Source organism: Oryctolagus cuniculus, chromosome 15, assembly GCF_964237555.1.
Source record: "Oryctolagus cuniculus chromosome 15, mOryCun1.1, whole genome shotgun sequence".
NCBI classification, from domain to species: Eukaryota; Metazoa; Chordata; class Mammalia; order Lagomorpha; family Leporidae; genus Oryctolagus; species Oryctolagus cuniculus.
In genome coordinates this window covers 74,738,691-74,760,762 of record NC_091446.1, presented here as the reverse complement: position 1 = coordinate 74,760,762, position 22,072 = coordinate 74,738,691, and the positions used below count along the sequence as shown (strand labels likewise).

The 22,072-nt window shown below is 38.3% G+C and overlaps 1 protein-coding gene across 24 annotated transcripts in view; it reads right to left on the bottom strand.

Annotated features, from left to right (window-relative positions):
- Nucleotides 1-22,072, bottom strand: part of CCSER2 (coiled-coil serine rich protein 2) — a 187,694-nt gene that overhangs the window by 88,341 nt on the left and 77,281 nt on the right. For 22 of the 24 annotated variants that reach the window (XR_007914246.2, XR_011382491.1, XR_011382492.1 and 19 more), the window contains one exon: nt 2,642-2,725. Coding sequence is in view for 17 of the 24 variants with exons in the window: in XM_051833012.2 (XP_051688972.2) it covers nt 2,642-2,725 (84 nt within the window). In the remaining 7 variants the exon portion in view is untranslated. Of the gene's footprint in view, nt 1-2,641; nt 2,726-16,634; nt 16,750-22,072 lie in introns of those variants that run through there. The other 2 variants (XR_011382489.1, XR_007914245.2) reach the window with 2 other exon arrangements.

The following is a 22,072-nucleotide window of genomic DNA, read 5'->3' as shown; positions in this document are numbered from 1 at the left end:
TTCTCTTCACGTATCCAGAACAGGAAGTAGTTTAAGCAAGGGATTAGATTTTATATATATAGATGATACACCACATCTTTCCAGGCAGAGAAACATGCAAGCAAATAATGGTAATGGTGTTGTTACTAAGCAAAGTTATGTCATCTCCTCCAGACACACAGGGAATAACCTAAAAAAATGCAATCTTTAAACAAAAGTTCAGAAACAGACATCCTACAAAGGTGTTAACATGTCAGAAAATATTTTAAAATGTTATGGACAGTATAATTGGGAAAGACAGTTTTTATATCACTAAAAAAGACCTCAAAGAGTTTAAGAATTCTAAAAATTCATAAATTAGACAAAAAATGGATTACAGATCACAAAAGACCCATTTTCAAGGATTTATCTAGAATACATTTAAATTCTGTAGCAAACAAAATAAGAAATCATAAATGTATTCGTTACATAAAATTTTCATCATCTATACAATTAAAGTTAAAGCCTTGTAAAACCTATGCAAACATGACAAAGGTTTTATATCGCAAGTCTACCAGAAGCTAGCTCAAACACCTAAAGTCACCATCAAGATTCCAACAAATAGTTCTCACAAACACACATGTAATCCGAAAAATGCTCTATTTGACTTGTTTTAGAAAAACAAAATACTGGAAGCACTTATTTTATAGATATTAAATTGAAGAGGGGTTATCATTGTGAGTAAGAAGATTAGAGAAAAAATATAGCAACTCAATAGACAAAGCAACCAACCTTTCTAAACAAACATATGCCTATATGTATAAAATCACAAAAATATCTGCAATTCTGATTCAGTTATTCCACTTCTAGGAATCTATGCTGAAGAAATGATTCTAAGTGTGAAAAGATCAACAAGATACTACCTGAAAGTTTACAAGTTTACAACTGTCCCATAAGGGAACAAGTGAAACCCAATATAGCAAACTGATGGAACACTACACAGCCAACATTCCTATAGTTGTGGATTCTACCCATGTTACAGAAATGGACTCAAAATATGAGATCAAAATACAATGTGGTAAGAATATTAATAGACAAAATTTACGCAGCACTTACTACATGCAGGCACTGCTGTAAGACTACACATAAAGATGGGCAGGGGAGGACATGTCAGGAAATGCGTGACTCCAGTGGGGTCTTAAAGGAATGAGCAGAAGGTTCTGAGGACGCAGCAGGAAGGGATTCTGAATGCTCTACAAAAATACAGAGGGGAAGACAAGCAGAGCACATCTGGGGAAATAGAAGCAGTGATGTGGTCACACAAAGGCTGGTGACAAGTGAGGCACAAGTAGGTTTGTGAACCAGGCAAGGGCCACAAAGCACAGAGGGCTATAACGATGGGGCACAGACTTAGCCAGGGAGTGGTAGATTTACATTTCAGACAGCACTGACAGCATTTGGAGAACAAATTTGACAACAAAAGCAACAAAACTGGGCTAGGAATGTGTCATCAAAATACTCTATTATTCCAGATGACAGAAGGAATCTAACCAAAAAGAGTGATAACAGAGATGGAAGTGGAGAAATCAAAGTGTGGAGATTTTGACAATTCACAGCATGAGAGAGAAAGGCACAGAGGAGCAGTCAAGACACTCCTATTTACTACTTTAGGGACACGGTGAAAAAGTGTGCCACCAAAAGAAATGGCGAGTACAGAAGGACACAGATGTTCAAAGAGGAATATGTGCGAGTTTTAAATACATTGTTGGAGGTAGCTGTGGATAGTGTAGGAATATGTCTAGTAGGCAGATGGATTGCCAAGTAAGAAAGAGAAAATTTACGTGTTATCAGGTATATATGTCATATGTGAAATCATGACAGTAAAAATTACAGAGGAATGAAATAAAGTTATAAACTTAATACTCAAAGGCAGGAGAAATCTACATAAGAAACACAGGGAAAACGTGAGACCAAAAAAGTTAATCTCATTTTTAGTATCTTTTAGTATCTTTCAATGTTGTGATAAATGAGATATGTTGTGAACCTTAATTGCCACTTTGATTTTTCTTGGAAGTTGTATGTAAAAATCATAAAAAGTGATGATTTTTGGAAAAGGATTCTGAATCAATACTAATTGTCCAACAGATAAATTCAAATTAAACAACACAGGGATTTTAACTTAACAAAGTAGCAAAAGTTAAGGGCAAATCTGATTAATATTCAAGAAAGCAAATTTCAAGGCTGGTGCTGTAGTACAGCAGGTTAACAGCAGTGCCTGCAGCATTGGCATCCCCTATGGGCACAGATTCAAGTTTTCTGGCTGCTCTACTTCTGACCCAGCTCCCTAATACACCTGGGAAGGCAGTGAAAGACAGTGCAAGTATTTGGGCCCTTGCCACTCACATGGGAGACCTGGATGAAACTCCTGGTCCAGTCCTGGCTGAAGAGGCCATTTGGGGAGTGAACCAGCGGATGGAAGTCTTACTCTCCCCTTCTCTAACTCTGCCTTTTAAATAAATAAATAAATCTTTAAAAAAGGCAAATCCTTAAATTTTTATATATACACTTGAAATACTCCAGAAAGCAAATCTCTAAGTTTTCAATATCCTTATTATTAAAAACTTTCATTGTTATAGCTTTATTTTTTAATATTCAAAACATTTGAAATATTTAGTCTGATTACCTTATATATTTGATCACCATCTTCTGGTTCTGGACTGGACGGCAATGATAGCTGAATGTCATGTAACGAACCACTTCCATCATGCTGTCAGAAAGAAGGGAGAAAAACACCCCATTAGTACCCTAACTACAGACACTCATTTCAACCTGAATTTTCTCAAACCAAATGCTAGCATGGCAAAGAACAAATAGGATATAAGAAGTTATTACTCTCCTTTTCACCTCTGTGCTGGCAGAAGGAAATGTGGAAGAAGGAAAAGGAAGATGGGAGAAGATGAACCTGTGAGAATAAGTAACAGACACAGTGTAAGTGAATGAGGGAGACACTCACTGAATGTTTTAGACTGGGAAAAGGGATATGGAAAATTTCAAAGAATTTTAAGACTTTCACAGTTAAGAAAAATATAAAGTAAAAAATTGAATCTGCTTTGGTTTAGGTGTTTTTAGTGTAACAGAGTCAGAAACAGTCATATTAAATAATACACCAGGCTGGGCCACAAAATCCCTTCACTAAAATACTAGATAGGTGAGAACACCCTTTTCAGGGACTCTGTTTATGTCAAGTCTGAGAACAGACATGGTGCTAGAAATCAGAAGAGTGGCTGATGCAGGGAGAGGGGGAACATGAGGGAACTTACCAGGAAGCTGGAAATGTTCCGTCTACACTGACTGGTGAGCACGTAAACCACATGCATGGACATTTCAGGGTCTACATTTAAGACTGGTACATCTGGGGCATGCGCTCAGCCTAGCAGTTATGCTATTAGTTAAAATGCCTGCATCCCATATTTGAGTACCTGAGTTTGATAACCAAACTTCTGGGGCAGGCAACAGTAATGTCTCAACTGATTAGTTCCTGCCACCCCCATGAGAGACAGGGACTGAATTACCAAGTCTGAGCTTTGGCCCCAGCTTAGGCCATTGTGGACAGTTGGGGAACAACACAGACAAAAACTCTCTCACTTTCTCTCTCTCTCTCTTTTTCCTCTCTGCCTCTCAAATAAACACAAAAGACTGGTACACCTGGCACTGGACAGCAGGAACTCCACAGAATCACGGACAACACATACACTGCTTTGCATTAGTTTTAGGAAGTATATAACAGACCAGGAAAAATGAAAAATCAGTCTTAGAGGCAGAAGAAAAAAAAAAGGGGCCCAACACAACAGAAAATATCAGGAAGACAGTCAACCACCAGGACTCAGGAAAGTGATTCCATGAACCTGTATGGCGATTTCAGGGGCCACACCTAAGCAGCACTTTCTTGCTGCTAAATAGCACTGCAAAGACTGAAAAATAAAAGATGACCAATGACCAGGTCGGAAACCAGCCTCTGGCAGGAACACACTCGAAACAGATCTGAACAGCAGGGCACAGCAAGGCTTTGGAAGCAGAAGTGCCACGGAAACCACAATCCAAAGGCAGCTGGTTAAACCTTGCGGTCTGAAACTCAGTATTCTCCATAGGTTTTAAACAAGATCCAGAATCTCATAACACTGTTCAAGTGTTTAAGACATGATTCAAACTTACTCAACACCTAGGGAGAAACCTCAACTCACGCACAGCAGACACCAATGGCAAAATGACACAGAAGTTACAATTAATAGGAAAAGATTTTAAGAGAGAGCACCAAAAAATCTCCCAACAGTAAGGGCAAACACTTGAGGGGGTGGAGGAGTCTTATCAAGGAAAAGCACATTTAAAGCAGAATGAAATGGAAATTTTAGAACTGGAAAGATCCAATAATCACAATTTTTAAACACATGAGATCGCTCTAAATATGAATATCTGAGATAATAGATTTAACTTGGCCACAGATCAACAGAAACCAATCAATCTGAATGATAAACAGAAAAAAGATTGATGAAAAGCTAAGAAATTAACATAGTCTGTTCAAGGATCTGATTTTACTTTCTTGTCATTAAAGTCACAGAAGGAAGGATGTGGGGCAGAAAAGATATTTGAATAAATAAAACTAAATATATCCCAAATTTGCTGAAGACATGAACCTACAGATTTAAGAAACTCTATTTAAAAGAACAGAAAATAGGGCAGGCTGAGGCTGGCATTTGGCACAGCAATTAAGATGCTGCATGCCATAGGTGAGTGCCTGGGTTCAAGTCCCAGCTTGGCTTCTAATTCCAAGTTGCTGCGAATGCCCACTCTGAGAGGTAGCAGGTGTTGGCTCAAATACTTGGGTCCATGGCACCCACATGGGAGACCTGCACTGAGTTCCTGACTCCTGGATCTCTGGTTCTGTCCTCACCCAGTACCAGCAGTTGCAGGCACTTGGGCAATAAAACAGTGGATGGATGATCTCTGTCTCTATCTCTTCCTGTCCAATGAAAATATATGCCCACATCCATATCGGAGCAAGTAAGTTTTTGCTCTGGCTCCACTCTCAATTTCAGGTTTCCACTCTTGTACAGCCTGAAAGGCAGCCAGTGATAGTTCAAGTGGTTGGGTTCCTGGCCCCAACATGGGAGAACTGAGCGTGAACTAGTAGATGGGAGAACTCTGTATGTCTGTCTGTCTCCCTTTCTCTCTGTCTCTGCTTTTCAAATAAACTTAAAAAAAAAAAAGAAAATAAACAAAATGTGCTCTCCAAATATAAGACAATTTAACTAAAAATCAGTAACAGAAGGATAATCTCTAAACATTTGAAAAGTAAACAGCAAACCTCTAAATTATCCATGGGTAAATGTCAAAGTGAGTAAGAAAATATTTTGAACTGCAAGAAAATGAAGACATCATGTTTGAAAATTTGTGGGATGCAACAGTGCTTAGAGGCAAAATTGTGGTACAGATGGCTTCCATTAAAACAAAAGTCAAATCAGTAACTGGAGCAACGTAAAGATAGAAAAAAACAGAAAGAAAACAACTCAGTGGAAATTAATTTAAAAAATAGAGAAATCAGCCGGTGCCGCGGCTCACTAGGCTAATCCTCCACCTTGCGGCGCCGGCACACTGGGTTCTAGTCCCGGTTGGGGCGCCGGATTCTGTCCCGGTTGCCCCTCTTCCAGGACAGCTCTCTGCTGTGGCCAGGGAGTGCAGTGGAGGATGGCTCCCATGGCAGACCAGGATAAGCACCTGGCTCCTGCCATCGGATCAGCGCAGTGCACCGGCCGCAGTGCGCAGGCTGCGGCGGCCATTGGAGGGTGAACCAATGGCAAAGGAAGACCTTTCTCTCTCTCTCACTGTCCACTCTGCCTGTCAAAAAAAAAAAAAAAAAAAAAGAGAAATCAATGAAACTAATAAATATTTCTGTGAAAAACTGCCAAAGGGCAAAAAAAGATGGTTTATTTTTCTGAGAATTGCTAGAATTATACCATGCAATTGGATCCAAAAAGATATAGAATGTTTCAACAACTTTCAGTGTAAAAATAAAGTTTTCAGTAGTTTCAGTGTCAAAAAAAAAAGATGGAAGGTACATTCAAGACATATATCAGGAATGAAAGAGGAATATTATTATTGACATTTAAGATGGTAAGAGTAAATAAGGTAGTAATACTGTCAACGGCTCCATGTACACAAATTTGACAACTTATATAAAATGGAGAAATTCCTCAAAAACCATAAACTCTCCAAATTCTTCATTTTTGAAGTGGATGACCTAAGCAAACCTACTGACTACTAATGAAAATTAATCCACAGTTTAAAACTTCCCATGAAACAAATATCTAAGGCCTTAGATACTTAACAGCAAGTTCTTCCAACATTTAAAAGATCAACATGTATCGGTTTGATACATTCTCTTAAAGAAAATAGAAATGAAGTCAATTAGATTAGAAATTAATTAAATAAGACTAGTGTTATCCTAATCCTAACAAATATAGAAAAGACCACAGATTAACATCCCTCACAAAGATACAAAAGTCCTTAATAAATATATCTGAGAATCAATTTAAACAATATATAAAAATGAAACATGTCCTCAACAAATGAGGTTGATCCTAGAAAAGCAAGGCTCATTCAATGGTCAAAAAGCAATATAATTGACCACATCAAGAAATAAAACATAATTATCTCAATAGATGCTGATAGGGGCCGGCGCCGTGGCTCACTTGGTTAATCCTCCGCCTGCGGCGCCAGCATCCCATATGGGCGCTGGGTTCTAGTCCCGGCTGCTCCACTTCCAGTCCAGCTCTCTGCTGTGGCCAGGGAAGGCAGTGGAGGATGGCCCAAGTGCTTGGGCCCTGCACCCTCATGGGAGACCAGGAGGAAGCACCTGGCTCCTGGCTTCAGACTGGCGCAGCGCACCAGCCGTGGCAGCCATTTGGGGGGTGAACCAATGAAGAAGACCTTTCTCTCTCTCTCTCACTGTCTAACTCTGCCTGTCAAAAAAAAAAAAAAAAAAAAATAGATGCTGATAAAGTTCCTAACAAAATTCAACATCCAGTTATGATTTAAAAAAAAAAAAAAAACAAACAAGGAACAGCAAACTAGGAATAAAAAGAAACTCGTTCAACATCTGGAGCTAGCATTTGGTATAGTGGTTAAGATGCTACTGGAGAAGTCTGTATCCCGCATCAGAGTACCTGGTTTGAGTCTCAGCTCCTCAACTTCTAAATCAGTTTCCTGTTGATGCACACCTTGGGAGGCATCCTGCCTTCAGCCAGCCCCATACCAGTTGTTACTCACATTTAGGGAGGCAGCAGATAATGGCTCAAGTACTCTGGTTCCTGCCTCCCATATGAGAGACTCAGCTTGAATTTACTCAGCTTGAGTTTCAGGCTCCTGGCTTCAGCCTGACCCACTCCTACTGCTGTGGACACTTGAGTAAACTAGAAGATGGTTATCTCCCCCCCCAATAAAGTGAAATTAAATTTAAAATAACAATGAAAGTTAAAAAAAAAAAAACTAGACTAGCATCATATTTAATGGTAAAAGACAATACTCTACCTCTAAGACTAGGAACAAGATACTCCTATTCAGTAGTTACTGGAGTTTCTAGTGCAGAAAATCCCAAAGTATAAAACTACTAGAATCAACCCAGATATCCATCAACTGATGACTGGATAAAGAAAATGTGATATATATACATATATATATGTATGTGTATATATATATGTGTATGTGTGTGTGTATACACTATGAAATGGTGCTCAGCCATAAAAAAGAATAAGATCCTGCCTTTTGCAACAAATTGGATGCAACTAGAAACCATCATGCTTAGTGAAATAAGCCAGTCTGAAAAAGAGAAATATCATGTTTTCTCTGATATGTGGCTATTAATATAGAATATCAAAAATGTATAGGAATGAAACATCTTGTGATATGCTTATTGCTTTTAGTCTTTGCTTATACTATTGTAGTACTCTGATCTTCCTATTTTTTACTTGTTGAATATTATGGTTAGTGTGAATTAAGCCTATGACTACAGAGTGGATTGAAAGCATGTATCTGCAAAGATTAAAGAAAGAAAAGAAGGAGAAGACTGATGGAGGGAAATGTGGAGGGAGAGAAGTATGCTTATCTTCTTAGAACTGTACCTATGTAATACATAACATCTATTCTCTTTATGTTAACAAAAAAATTTTAAACTACTAGAATACATGAATTTAGTAAAGTCAAAGGACATGAGACCAATATACAAAAATCAACTACTGGAAGAGAGCACTGTGGTGTAGCAGGTAAAGCTGCCAGCTGCTATGCCGGCGTCCCACATGGGTGCTGGTTTGAGTCTCAGCTGTTCCACTTCCAATCCACCTCCCTGTTAATGTGCCTGGGAAAGCAGCAGAAGATGGTCCAAGTCCTTGGGCCCCTGTACCCACATGGAAGACTAGGAAGAAGCTCCTGTCTCCTGGCTTCAGACTGGCCTAGCTCCAGTCATTGTGGCGATTTGAGGAGTAAACTGGTGGAAGGAAGATCTCTACCTTCCCCAATTCCCTCCATCTCTCTGTAAACTCTGCTTTTCAAGTAAACAAATGAAATTTAAAAATCAACTATTTTTGTGACAAGGAACTACTGGAAATTAATTTTTTAAAAGCTTCCATTTATAATAATCCAAAGTACAAATAATATATATGTATATATATATTTATACACACACACATACATATGAAAAAAAATCAGAAGGAATTAAATGGAGAGCTATCCTCTTCTTCACAACTGTGAGACTCAGTATCAATGGACTCAAAGGCTCACTATTGTTGGAGACAACTCCTAAATTCCACTACAGATTCCAGTAGCATTTTCTTTTTGTAGAAACTGAAAAATTCCGTCTAAAATTTAATATATTTTTATTTCTGACATGTAGTAATCATACATATTTTTGGGGTACAGTGTGACATTTCCATGAGTACATAAATGTGTATAAAAAGATCAGAGTAACTGACCTGTTACCTCATTTCTTTGTGTAAGTCCCAGCTCAAATAGGGGAAAAGCTATTTCTATCAAAGCACAAGAGTTTCAGATTGTGAATATAATCAGCAACTGAATTGATTAATAAAACCACCCTCCCAAATAACTTTGACATTGAACACTGACAGTGCTGTCTATTAAACCTGGACTAAGATAAAAGTGTCCAATCACATCAAAATTACTGAACAGTTTGAGAAATGCTTCTTTAAGCATTAGGGAGAAAAAAAATCATGAAATGGGTAAGAAAAGATTCTCTTTTTAAAGATTACTGAAGAAATAACTTCATGCATGCAATTTTTATGCTTCACATGACACTAAGGAGCCAACATTTATCCAGTGCCAGGCACTGTTTAAACATTTTGCATAAATATTTTAATAAATGCACAGAAGCAAATATCACATCAAAAAAATTCACACCAACTGAAAAAGTGTTATGTTTTCTGATTTTCCAAGTATTCTAGGCGTCTTTACTGAGTGAAGCATCTTAGCAATTTCTACAAGTTATACTCTTTGAATTCTAAACACAATTAGAATACTAACACATTCATCAGTTTTAAAAGATGGATAACCTTTCTCTAATCTAAGAGCAGTAGAGGACTACTGTCAGCAAACCACTTTGTACTCTTCTTTTTCCACATAGAATTAAGGCATTCTTTTGTTCTAATGATGTAACTTCCACGCATTAACTTGTCGGAAAACCCTGTAACAAACTCCCTCTTACCCAAGTGGTTCTTCCATTAGTTTGCAAAAACTGAGATCTTCCTATGAGTTCCAGAGCAGCTGCAATGGACATGGACAGTTGAGATGACTAACAAAGCAGTCTGGCAGCGTGGCCCAGTCCCTGCTGACAAGCATCATCAGTGATGTCAACAAAGCTGCCTTGTGTTTCAGAGAGGAGACCACACAACCACTAGAGGCCTCACAGCAAAGGGAGCAGATCGAGAAGAGAGAGGTCTTCTTTTCCTTTTCAAAAGCTTTTTTTTACAATATAAAAATATATGGATGAATAATCACAACACATCACACCACATACATTCAAGAATATGAACGAAAATCAAATTTTGAATATATTATTATTTACCCATGGGATTTTAAATCTAGTGAGTCGAGCTACATTTAAGAGGATTTTAAAAATCCAGACTTTTATATCATACAGCCTGATTTTCAATAAGCACTTCAGAGAAGAGGTGATCACAATAGATACGGCAAAGGAATTTTAGAGCAAAAACCAAAAATATCCACGTGGCATTCAAATTGATTAGAATGTTGTTAATTAAACCTAAATATTTATTTTGTACATATGTGAATCTGGACTCGTTTTCTTGAGGTTTGTTTACAGTTTGTTGGTTGTTTGGCTGTTTGGTTTTTGTTGTGGTGTTGGTTTTTTGTTTTGTTTTGTTTTGTTTTGTTTTTGGTCACTTACCAGGAAGTTTTTGAGCCTAAACAGTTTGAGAAACATGGCCCTGCAGCAAGGTGGCTTAGCACTGTATGTTGATTCCACACAGAGTGAGCAAGTAGCCTCGTGGGGTTGTGGAACAGCTTGGATGATCCCAGAGTCAAGCCTGAGTGGGAAGATGACAGCACATGCAAAGGACGAGCAGCCTGGCGAGCGCTGCCAGACCTCCCACGGGATAAAGAGGAAAGGGTCTGGTGCCATGTGTCACACCCAAACAGAACCAGAAGCCTGTTCATGTGTGGGCAGCAACTAACATGTGGTGTCAGAGCCCAAGCAGCACAGGAGGCATCTACATGGAGAGGGCGACTGGGATGGAATATCAGAGCCCAAGGGGTGATGAGGAGCCAGCGCCTGTATGTAGAGGGTACAGGGCAGCCATGTGGGGAGATTCACACCTCAGTAGGGTGAGAAGAGCACCCTCAAATATGCAAGGCCCAGCACACTCCATCAAGGTCCAAGGGAGCTGGGCAGAGGAACCACACCACAAAGGGAGCGACTGGTGGTAAAGAAACTGATTATTCCCCCAGGGATTGATCAAGTGAGTGAACGTATTAAGGTAAATGGAAACCAGTCATCTTTCTGAGAAGGGATGTATGAATTGTGGAAAAGGAGTAATGTTGCATTTAGAACAGAACTTAAGTTATGGGTATGAACTTAGTTTTTAATACATAGAGAAATATAGTCACAAGTATGTATATAAACACCCATAAATGCATATACGCATACATACACATATCACACATATCTCAAGCTTAAGGGCACACAACAGCAATAAGCAACATCTAACCTCCAGATCATGGCTTCTAAATACCATTCCACTCAAAGGAACCCAGGGTACTTGAGAAAAGGGGAAGGGCATGTTTCCAGCTTGGGACAGAGAAAGCACTAAATAAGTTGGAGACATCTTGTCTTGTCAAAAAGCAAAGTATTGAAGGAATGATGAGGACATGTGAAAGGAACACAGAAGCCAGCTTGAAAAAGTCCTCAACAGCCCAATCTTGGATAGTGTGAACAACAAAATACATTACATTAATAGATTACAACCGATTCAAAAAAATATGAAAGCATGAATATATACCATTATAAACCAATCACTGAATAAATTGAAAATCTGATGAGGAATGGAGACTTATTAGTTTCAAAATTCCCCCCTGCAAAATACTAATTATAAAGGGGCAAAGAGTAAATTATAAAGAGGGCTAGCAGTCAGCACCTTCAAAGTTACCAGCACTTTTGGACATGTGCCACTTGATGGGATGAACTGAAAATGGAGCAGTATGGCTGCTGTGCCATTTCTGTCAACAATGCAGAACCTGAATCCAATCTGTTGCTACAACAGACAAACCCAAATGGAGGAGCGGTCTGCAGAATAGCTGCTCTATAATATTACACAGTGTCTGTCAAGTCAGCAAAGCCAAGGGAAAACTAAAAGGTCAGCTGCAGACTAAGGCAAGCTACAGAGACATGATACCTAAATGCACTATATGATTCTAAAATGGGTCTTTTTGCAATAAAGGATGTTACCAGAACAAACAGCAAGACCTTAACAGTTCCTGGGGATTATAAGCTAGTGATTTATCAGTGTGATTTTCTGATTTTGATGACTTCCCTGTGGTTCTACCACAGAATATCCTTACTTGTAGGAAACGCACACTTAAGTGTTTCAAAGTGATGCAGGCAACTCACTTGAAAATACTCAAGAAAAACATTATTGAAACTGTGCTTGGAATGTCATTGTAAGAATGAGAATGTCTCCCAAAAATGTAATATGAAAAATAAGTAAAACAAATTTTCTTCCCTTCACAAAAAGTATTCACAAAAAGAGATATAGGAAGTATCAAATTTATCAATCAAATATTGAAAGCATTCCTATCAACTTCAAGAACAAGACAGGAATAATTCAATATTTCACTCAAATTCTCAGCTAGTACATGAGGCCAAGAAAAATACAATCAATGAAAAGGAAAAACCATAACTATCATTACTGCAGAAGATATGCTCATTTACATAAAAAATTTCCCCCAAAATCTATGGATAAATTATTAGAGTAATAATTTTATCAAAGCTGCTGGATTCAAATAGAATACACAAGTCTATTTCATGTCTGTACATCAAAACAGTCCACTAGAAAATGGCAGCACTTACAACAACAACAAAATCTTCAAGAATCAGATATAAATATAACAAAACAATACCAGTCTTTTATGGAAAAAAGTATAAAACCTCACTGAAAAACTTATTTAAAAACAACACCAATACTTATATACCACGTTCTTGGATACAAATTCCCAAGTACTATAAGATGACAATTCTCCCTGACATTGATCTCTTAGTTTAATGCTATGCCCATCAAAATCCCAAAAGTGTTTATCACAGGACTCAAGAAAGTAATTCCAGCATTTTAGGAAAAAGCAAAGGACTAAGAATAGTGAGGACACTTCTGAGGAAGACTAAGACAGGAAATTATGATGATGTCAAGGTAAGCAACACTTAGACTGTATAATTTGGCACCAAGACAGTGTCCTATATAATGAATACCTGATTTTTTAAAGAGCAGGCACAGTATTAGAGGACAAGGAAGGGACTCAGTACTTTCAACCCCGAACCCAATGATTATCAGATGAAAACAAATGAAAGCAGATCTTTACCTCACATCTTACGTATGCCAAAATCACTTCCAAGGTATCTGAGATTGAACTGTCAAAACTCACAAAGACAAAATAATTCTTAGAAAAGACTAGAGAATATTTTTATGACTTCAGAGAAAGGAAGAATTTCTCAGAACAAAGATTTCTAAAAGCACAAACTTCAAAAGAGAAAGTCTGATAAGTTCAACTGCATTAGACTTAAGAACCTCTAGTCACCAAAAGCATACCAGAGTGGAAAAGTAGGTGACAGAATCCAAGAAGACACTTATAACATATGTATCCAACAAAACACTTACATATAGAATATACAAAAAACTCTAAATCTCTTATACAAAAAGACATGACAAAGTAACAAACATTTCACAAACATACAAAGAGTTTCAGCTTTATCGGTATTTAGAGAAATGCAAATTAAAACCACAATTAAATATTCCTATTTTCTATTCACATGACAAAAATGAAGAAGTTGAGTAATAGTAAGTCTGCACAGATGTGGAAGAGTAGGCAACAACATCTACTGCTCAAGGCAAATGAAAGAAGTTGGTCTTTCTAAAGTAGAATATTTCCATGCCTCATGACTCAGAAATCCCACTCCTAATTAGACACCACAGAGGAACTTTTGTATATGTGTACTACAACAATGTCCATAGCAACTGTATTTATCAGAGCAAACAAACTAGAAACAACAGAAAAATGGACATCAAAAGTATAATAGACAAATACCATGTTTGTTCATAGGAGAGAACACCAACAGGAATGAAGAATGATGAGGGAGAGCTACATGATGAACTGTAAAGAAAATGGGGAATTAAAGAGGCTGCACAAAAGTACCGCATAACTTCACTTAAATGAACTTCAAAGAGAGGCAAAACTAATATTCATAGTGGCACAAATAAAGATGGCAAAACTCAGAGAAAAAGCAAAGGAAAACTAGGTTTCAGTAAGAGGCAGCACCGCATTAAGGAGGAACACACAGGGAGTTACTAATGTCTCATTTCTTAACCTGGCTGGCAAGCACAAAGTTGATTCACACCACTCATTAAGTCAGATTTTGTGTTGCAAAGACACTCCTTATGTACACTGCATAAACTCTTCTTTCCCTGTAGTAATGAGAAGACTGTGGGGATACAGGAGCATGAGTGCACTGGATTTTCTGTGGTTTTCTGTCACCACATGGTAATCATTCAGCAACTCCTAAACTTGCAGGGCTCCTACCCAGGATACTGCCACTTTCAGTATCCCATCCACCCATCACCATCAATATGCACACATGCACACACAGGGGGAGAACCGGACAATCAGGGAAGGAAAAAATTACTGGTTTATTTTGACCATTGAAGGTGAGAGGAACTGATGAAACAAAATATTTATATAACACATTTGACAGTTCATAAAACACTAACATATATATATACATATACATATATATATTCCTTTTTTTTTCTCCAAACCAAATATCTTGAAGTAGACAAGGCGTGCACAAATTATAGGGAGCAAATATTTTGCAAAATAAATAAAATGACAGAAAGAGTTGTCAGCATGTTCTTCCCTTACTCTACCTTACAGTCTTCATTTCCTACTCCAAAGTCAAAACAGATACGGGATGTGGTAAGAGGATAAAAGCAAACACGGAAAATTTTGAAAAGAGATGGAGAAAAATGGATGGGCAGAATCACTTTGGAAAACTGTCTGTAATATCTACTAAAGCTCACTATTTACATACCTAATGACTAACCAGCAATCCCACTCAGATATACATACAACAAAAACTTATACACAGGTTCACCAAAAGACATATGCTAGAGTATTATGAATGGGATAGCACTACAATTCATAATAACCAAAAATGGAAACCTAGGTCCAAATGCCAATCGACTGTAGAACAAATGAGATAAATTTTGGTATATTCACACAATGGAATACTCCAAAGCTTGAGAATGAATGTGAAAAATGGATGGCATGAATGCATGCCAAGTAAAAGAAGTTACACCTGAGTAAATACACTATATGACTTCAGTTCAGTTCAAATTCAAATACAAGCAAATTCATCTATGGTTTCCAAAGTCAGGTGGTCAGCATTAGCAACCAGGGGGCTTCTGCTCTGTTTCTTGCTGGGTGCTGTCCACACAGATATTTTCACTTTGCAAAAATTTATTGACAGACACATTTCAGAATTACATCCCTTGTAAATGGAAATCATGATGCTTAGTGAAATAAGCCAGTCCCTGAAAGACAAATACCCTGTCTCCTCTGACATGTGGTAATTCATACAGAATACACACAAAAAAGTAGAAGAGTGAAATAAACACCTTGTGACTTTACAGTTGTCTTTAGTCCTTTTTTATACTCCTGTGGAACTGTGGTCTTTCTACTTTTTATTTGTTGAATATTATGTTTAGTGGTGCTTAAGCCTATGATTATAGAGTGTACTGAAATTATGTATTTGTAAAAATTAAAGGAAAAAAGGAAGGAGGGGAATTGAGGGAGGGAAAGAGGAAGGGAGAGAAGTATAGTTATCTTCTTAGAATTGTACCTATGAAATAGATGAAATCTGTTCTCTTTGTATTAATAAAAATTTTTAAAAAGGAAGCTGAATCAGAAGGGGAGTAGGACTCAAGCCCAAACTCTCCAAGATGGAATGCAGGTGTCCGAAGCCTCTGCTTAACCCCTGCAGTACAACGCAGTGACCTCTCAATCCTTTAACACATTACTTTTCTGTATTAAAAAAAAGATTTATACTCTTTTCTATATGTACATTATGCTTCAATAAAAATTTTGTGAAATGGGGAAGGAAATTAAAATAAATAAGGAGATAAGATAGAACTAACACCTGGTTTGTTCATTACGTCCTCACATTGTTCAGATCAGGATTAAAATTTTTACTGCAATTCTCTAAATTGAACAATATGCAAAGACATTAAGATAAATTAATTCAAAAGCTCTGCGTGTAAAATGTACTCTGCACTGACATGTAACTGGATGACCTTGAGAAACAAATCAGTCTTAGTTTTCTGACCATTAAAATGGGATTACCAGAGAGTAAACTGGGTCTATTTTGATTTTTGAAATTACACCTATTCATTATTAGCTTTCATCATTAAAATATGGAGATTCAACATAATCACAATTATCTCAATTTAAAAAACTTGAAAGTTTATCAACAGGTGAATGGATAAAGGTACTCAGATGTAGAATGGAATGTTGCCCAGCAATAAAAAGGATCTCAGCTGTCCTTCCTATCCCACAACAGTGATGTGATATGTGGAATTTAGTATCCAAAAGTACCACACTGTAAAAGTGTAACAAAGGCAAAATAAAAGTTTGTCATTTTTAAAATTTTATGTGCAGTGAGTACTTTGCTCAAGTAACTTCCTAAATACCAGACTACCTAATAAAGATCCATAGACTGGATTTGGTGAAAGGATCAAGTGGTGGTTAAGAGTTTGGAAGCTACTCTTACACCCTCCTAGCCCTGCTCTCCCCACATCTTCTAGAACACGACTGTATACAACAGGTCTGAGTCATACCCATGGGGATGAAAAAAAAATCCTGGCTTTATCACCAATTTGCTTCCTGAGTCTCATCTTCTTCAACTATGACATGAAGATAATACCAGCTGTTTTTCAAAGATTGGAGATGAACCTAGAAAAATGTCCCAAATGCAATACTTAACCTCTATAAAAAATTTAATATATACAACTCTGTGAAATACACAATGCACGTAAATGAATACTAAAATGCAACTACTTTCCAAAGCAATTGGACTTAACAATTTAGCCTAAAATGTGGATGTCTGCAATATCCCCGAAATTATAAGATTAAGTCATTTTTCCTGCTATTCGTTTTCCAAAGAAATTCCTTCAAGCAGTATTTTCAAAATACCAACATAGCTAAGGCACCATCCAGCTTAGTGCTGTCAACAGAATAATGTCCAACCCCTGTTGTGGCACAAAGCCCTTTTCAATTTGTCCTAAGCCAATCTATCACTCCTATCTCTTCTCTAACACCTTACACAGTAACACTGCCAATGATTAAGTGGTCTTTGAATAGGATATTTATGTCAAATAATCTTTTATTTTCAGCAACAGTAAATATGTACTGTAAAAAGTTAGAAATTAAGAATGTAGATTAACTTAAAAACAAAAAAAAATATATCATCACCCATATATCATATACAGGACATAGCATATCCTTCTGAGATAGATATGTATAGATATGTGATCATAAGGTGCATACTGTCTTATAACCTGTTATCTTCAGCCAAAAACTTCTAATTTTCCATTTCAGCAAATTTCACCTAATTAAAAATTCTCCATCTGACCCAAAATGTCCTTTATGGCTGGCCTGTCAAGCCAGTATTTAATTCAGAATCTCACAATCTATCTAGTCCTTTACATTTCTTAATTTTTTAAAAAAAATTTACTTATTTGAGAGGCAAGGAGGACAGAGCAAGGGTGAGAAGGAAAGAGAGACAGAAATGTCTACCAATAGATGAGAGACCAAAGCATGAAGCCAAGAACTCAATCTAGGTCTTGCACACAGGTAGCAGAAATCTAACTACCTGAGCCATAACAAGTAACTTCCAGAGGCTGCATGAGCAGGTTTCAGGATCTGGAGCCAGGAGACAAACTAGACACTCCCAGTGGAATACTGATGTCCTAAACAGCATCTTAACTACTAATCTTCACCCATACCCCTTCCTTATACCTACTCACATTTCTTTCAAGATGGTTATCTCACCTACCCCCATCATCTTTTTAGCACTTACAATATTTATTTAACAACGACAACAACAAAGAATCATTACACATTTGAAGAGATTCCAAAATAAAGATAAACCAAAGAACAAAAACCTAAATGATTCTTTAATAAGAAAGATAGTGTTGGACATTGAGTAGCTTAAATCACAACTTGGGGTGCTCACATCCCATACCAGAATGCCTGGGATTAAGTCTCACCTTGATTCTGATCCAACCTCCTGTTAATGTGCCTGGGAGGCAGTAAATGATGGCTCAAGTACTTGGGCTCCTGCCACCCACATGGGAGACCCAGATAGAGTTCCTGGCTCCTGTCTGGCCCAGCCCTAGTTGTTGTAGGCATTTGAGGGAGTAAATCAGCAGATGGAAAGTCTCTCCCTCTCTCTGTGTCATGCTTAAAAAGTAATAGTTGAATATTAATTAGGAATGGTACATAATGAAAAATTCACTTTAAGATTTATTTATTTGAAAAGGAGACAGGGCTGGCACTGTGGTGCAATGGGTTACAGCACTGGCCTGCAGAGCCTGCATCCCATATGGCTGCTGGCTCCGGTCCCAGCTGCTCCACTTCCAATCCAGCTCCCTGTTGATGCGCCTGGGAAAGCAGTGGAGGACGGCCCAAGTCCTTAGGCCCCTGCACCCACGTGAGAGACCCAGAGAGGCTCCTAGCTCCTGTTTCAGCCTGGCCATTGTGGCCATTTGGGGAGTGAAACAATGGATAGAGGGTCGCACACGTGTGCTCTCTCTCTCTCTCTCTCCCTTTCAAATAATTTTTTTAAATAAATTAAAAAAAAAAAAAAGAAAGAAAGAAGAAAGAGAGGGTGAGAGAGATGGATCTTCCATCCACTGGTTCATTCCCCAAATGCTCACAACAGAGACTGAAGCCAGAATCCAGGAATTCCATCTGGGTCTCCCATGTGAGTGGCAGGAACTTAAATCCTTGGATCATTATCTGCTGCTTCCTAGGCACATTAGCAGGAAGCTGGACTAGAAGCAGAGTAGCCAGTACTCAAGACAGGTACTCTGGTTTCCCAAGCAGTGGCTTAACTCACTGCACTGCAACGCCTGCCCCAATGAAGAGTTCTTGAATACTTAATCTATGATTGCTAAAAAAAATTATAAATATAATATAAAAAATAAACAATAAAATAGTTAAATAAAAACGAAGCTGGGAGGCAGGCACTGTGGTCCACCAGGTTAAGCTACCACTTGGAGTGCCCACATCCAATATCGATGTGCCTGGGCTCGAGTCCTACTCACACTTCTTGTCCAGCTTCCTGTGAATGCATAATCTGGGAGGTACCAAATGATGGCTAAAGTACTTAGATCCCTGCCACTGACATGGGAGACCTGGGAGGAGTTCCTGGCTGCTAGTTTCAGCCTGGCCCAGTTGTGGCTGTTGTGGGGATTTTGGGAGTGAATCAGTGAATAGAAGATGTCACTCTCCCCACCCCCTTTCTCTCTCTCTCTGGGGAGTGAACCAGTGAATAGAGGATGTCTCTCTCTCTTACTCTCACTCTCTCTCTCTCCCTCTCTCACTCTCACTCTGGCTTTCAAATAAATATTTAAAAAAATACAAAGCTGGAATATAAAGTATAAAAAATGTATCAGAAATTGTAATCAAATCCAAAGAGAAAAACATGAAAGAAAATGTAACAGGTTAAGAGATTCAGTTCAGGGGCAGGCTCTGTGGCGTAGTGGGTAAAGCCACCGCCTGCAGTGTCAGCATCCCATTTGGGCACCGGTTCGAGTCCCGGTTGCTCCTCTTCCGATTCAGCTCTGTGCTACCGCCTGGGAAAGCAGTAGAACATGGCCCAAGTCCTTGGGCCCCTGCACCCTTGGGGGAGACCGAGAAGAGACTCCTGGTTCCTGCCTTTGGATGGGCGAAGCTCCTGCAGTTGCAGCCATCTGAGGAGTGAACCAGCAGATGGAAGACCTCTCTATTTCTCTCTCTCCGGCTCTCCTTCTCTCTGTGTAACTTTTACTTTCTTTCTTTCTTTTTTTTTTTTTTTTTTTTTTTTTTTGACAGGCAGAGTGGACAGTGAGAGAGAGAGAGAGAGAGAGAGGTCTTCCTTTGCCATTGGTTCACCCTCCAATGGCCACCGCGGCCGGCGCGCTGCGGCCGGAGCACCACGCTGATCCGATGGCAGGTGCAGGGCCCAAGCACTTGGGCCATCCTCCACTACACTCCCTGGCCACAGCAGAGAGCTGGCCTGGAAGAGGGGCAACCGGGACAGAATCCGGCACCCCGACCAGGACTAGAACCTGGTGTGCCGGTGCCGCAAGGCAGAGGATTAGCCTAGTGAGCTGCAGCGCCGGCAACTTTTACTTTCAAGTAAATAAATAAATCTTTATAAAAAAAAGAAGATTCAGTTCAGAAGTTCCAGTTCCTATTCCAGAAAGAATAGGAAAATGAGGGGAAAAAATAACAGAAATAGCTTAAGAAAGTTTCACACTTCTTGATTCTTCAAAAAGCCCACTAACTGACCAAACATCAAGTGGAAAACAAAAACTCCATCAAATCTCAAATCTCAGGACATCACTGTAAAACTGCAGAATGTCAAAACATAAAAGATTAAAAACATCCCAGATGGAGAAAAGCAGCAAAATACAATGTAAATTAGAACACAATGTCATAGGCTTCCCAAAGGTAAAAAGAATCTTAGGAAAGCAATACCTTCAAATTTATAAGAGAAATTTTTCACTTCTACCTCAGCTAAACTATTAATCATATGTAACATGAGAGTAAAATACAGAGATTTACTATAATACAATAACTAAGAAAGTATACCATCCACCCAGCTTCTCTTGGGAAATTAAAAATACACTTCAGCCAAACTGAGGATATGCTTCAGGGAATAAATAAGAAAGAAAGAAAATATGCTTCACAGGAAATAATGGGTCCAAGTCCAATTAAAGCAAAAGGAAGTCCCTGTTTGATGGACATTAACCTACCAGTAACCTACTCAGATTACAAAAAGTTGACTGAGGCCTGGGTGTGTATGTGTGGTGGGTGTGTTAGTGTGTGAGTGGGAGACTACCTTTCAGTAAACCCTTGCGATGGCATAATGATTTTTTTTAAATATATGTATTTCATTATATATATTACATATATGCACATGTGCCATACTCATTTTTTTAATTTAGTAAAATTAATAAGAAAACAATTAAAATGAATGAATGAAATACTGGATTCATTCTTCATTCAGCTTTTAAATTCAGTTAGTATTTGGGAAACTTTAAAGATGCTCTAGAAACAATTCTACAGTTTCCTTCACTTTCTTTCTCCTACAGCTTAAACCAAAACTAGGGTCAGTGTGTACTACCTAAATTTTCAGAGTTCATAATGACAGTGAAAAAAAAAGGATCAATAGAACTACAACTTTATGTAAAGTACCTCAAAAAGCACTTTTCCATTTTTTATTTACTAATTAATCATTGGTTACCGATTTACCTGTTTCCTCCTCAATTATGCTCCTTCTCTCATTTTGACAGGTGCTCTGATCTCATTAGATGATATTTAATCATGCTTCTCATGACTCAGGGCCATAACACCCAGATACAAAAGATGCTACTGACATAGCTAGCACAATGAGTGGCACACAATAGATATTCAACATATTTTAACTATTCCTCACCCTTTCTTACCCCCTTCCTTTGATGCTGGCTCCTAATCAGAAAAAATTTTCCCCAAACCTACCAGCAGAGAAACACTAGAGACCAAATCCTGACTCCAAGTTTGCAGTTATATTAATTATAGCCTTCTACACCCCCCATATTTCAGTCACCAGAGGAGTCCAGGTATCCCAGATCCGAAAAGGTGACTCTACATTCTTGTTCCCATCTTAGCCCAGAAAAGTAGTCCAATATCCACAAGAATGGAGAGAAGCGGTGTAGAAAACCCATATCCAAGTAATATGAACCAATTTACATGACTTGGCCAAAATACTTACACTTACCATAGTTATTAATGCAAAACCCATTTTTTATACTTCATCTAGACTTTACCATAGAGATAGTATGAAATTCCGTTTTGGCAGCCACCAGGAATTCTATAACTAGGTCCCTGCATGAAGCTAAAACATACAACCTGAGGAAGGTGACTCAGAAAGAAAACTGACCAGCAGAGAGAAGTCAGGTTGTCTGTCATAATCATAATTTGAAGCTAAATGTAGCTAGCACACAAACTACAAATACAGATATACAAC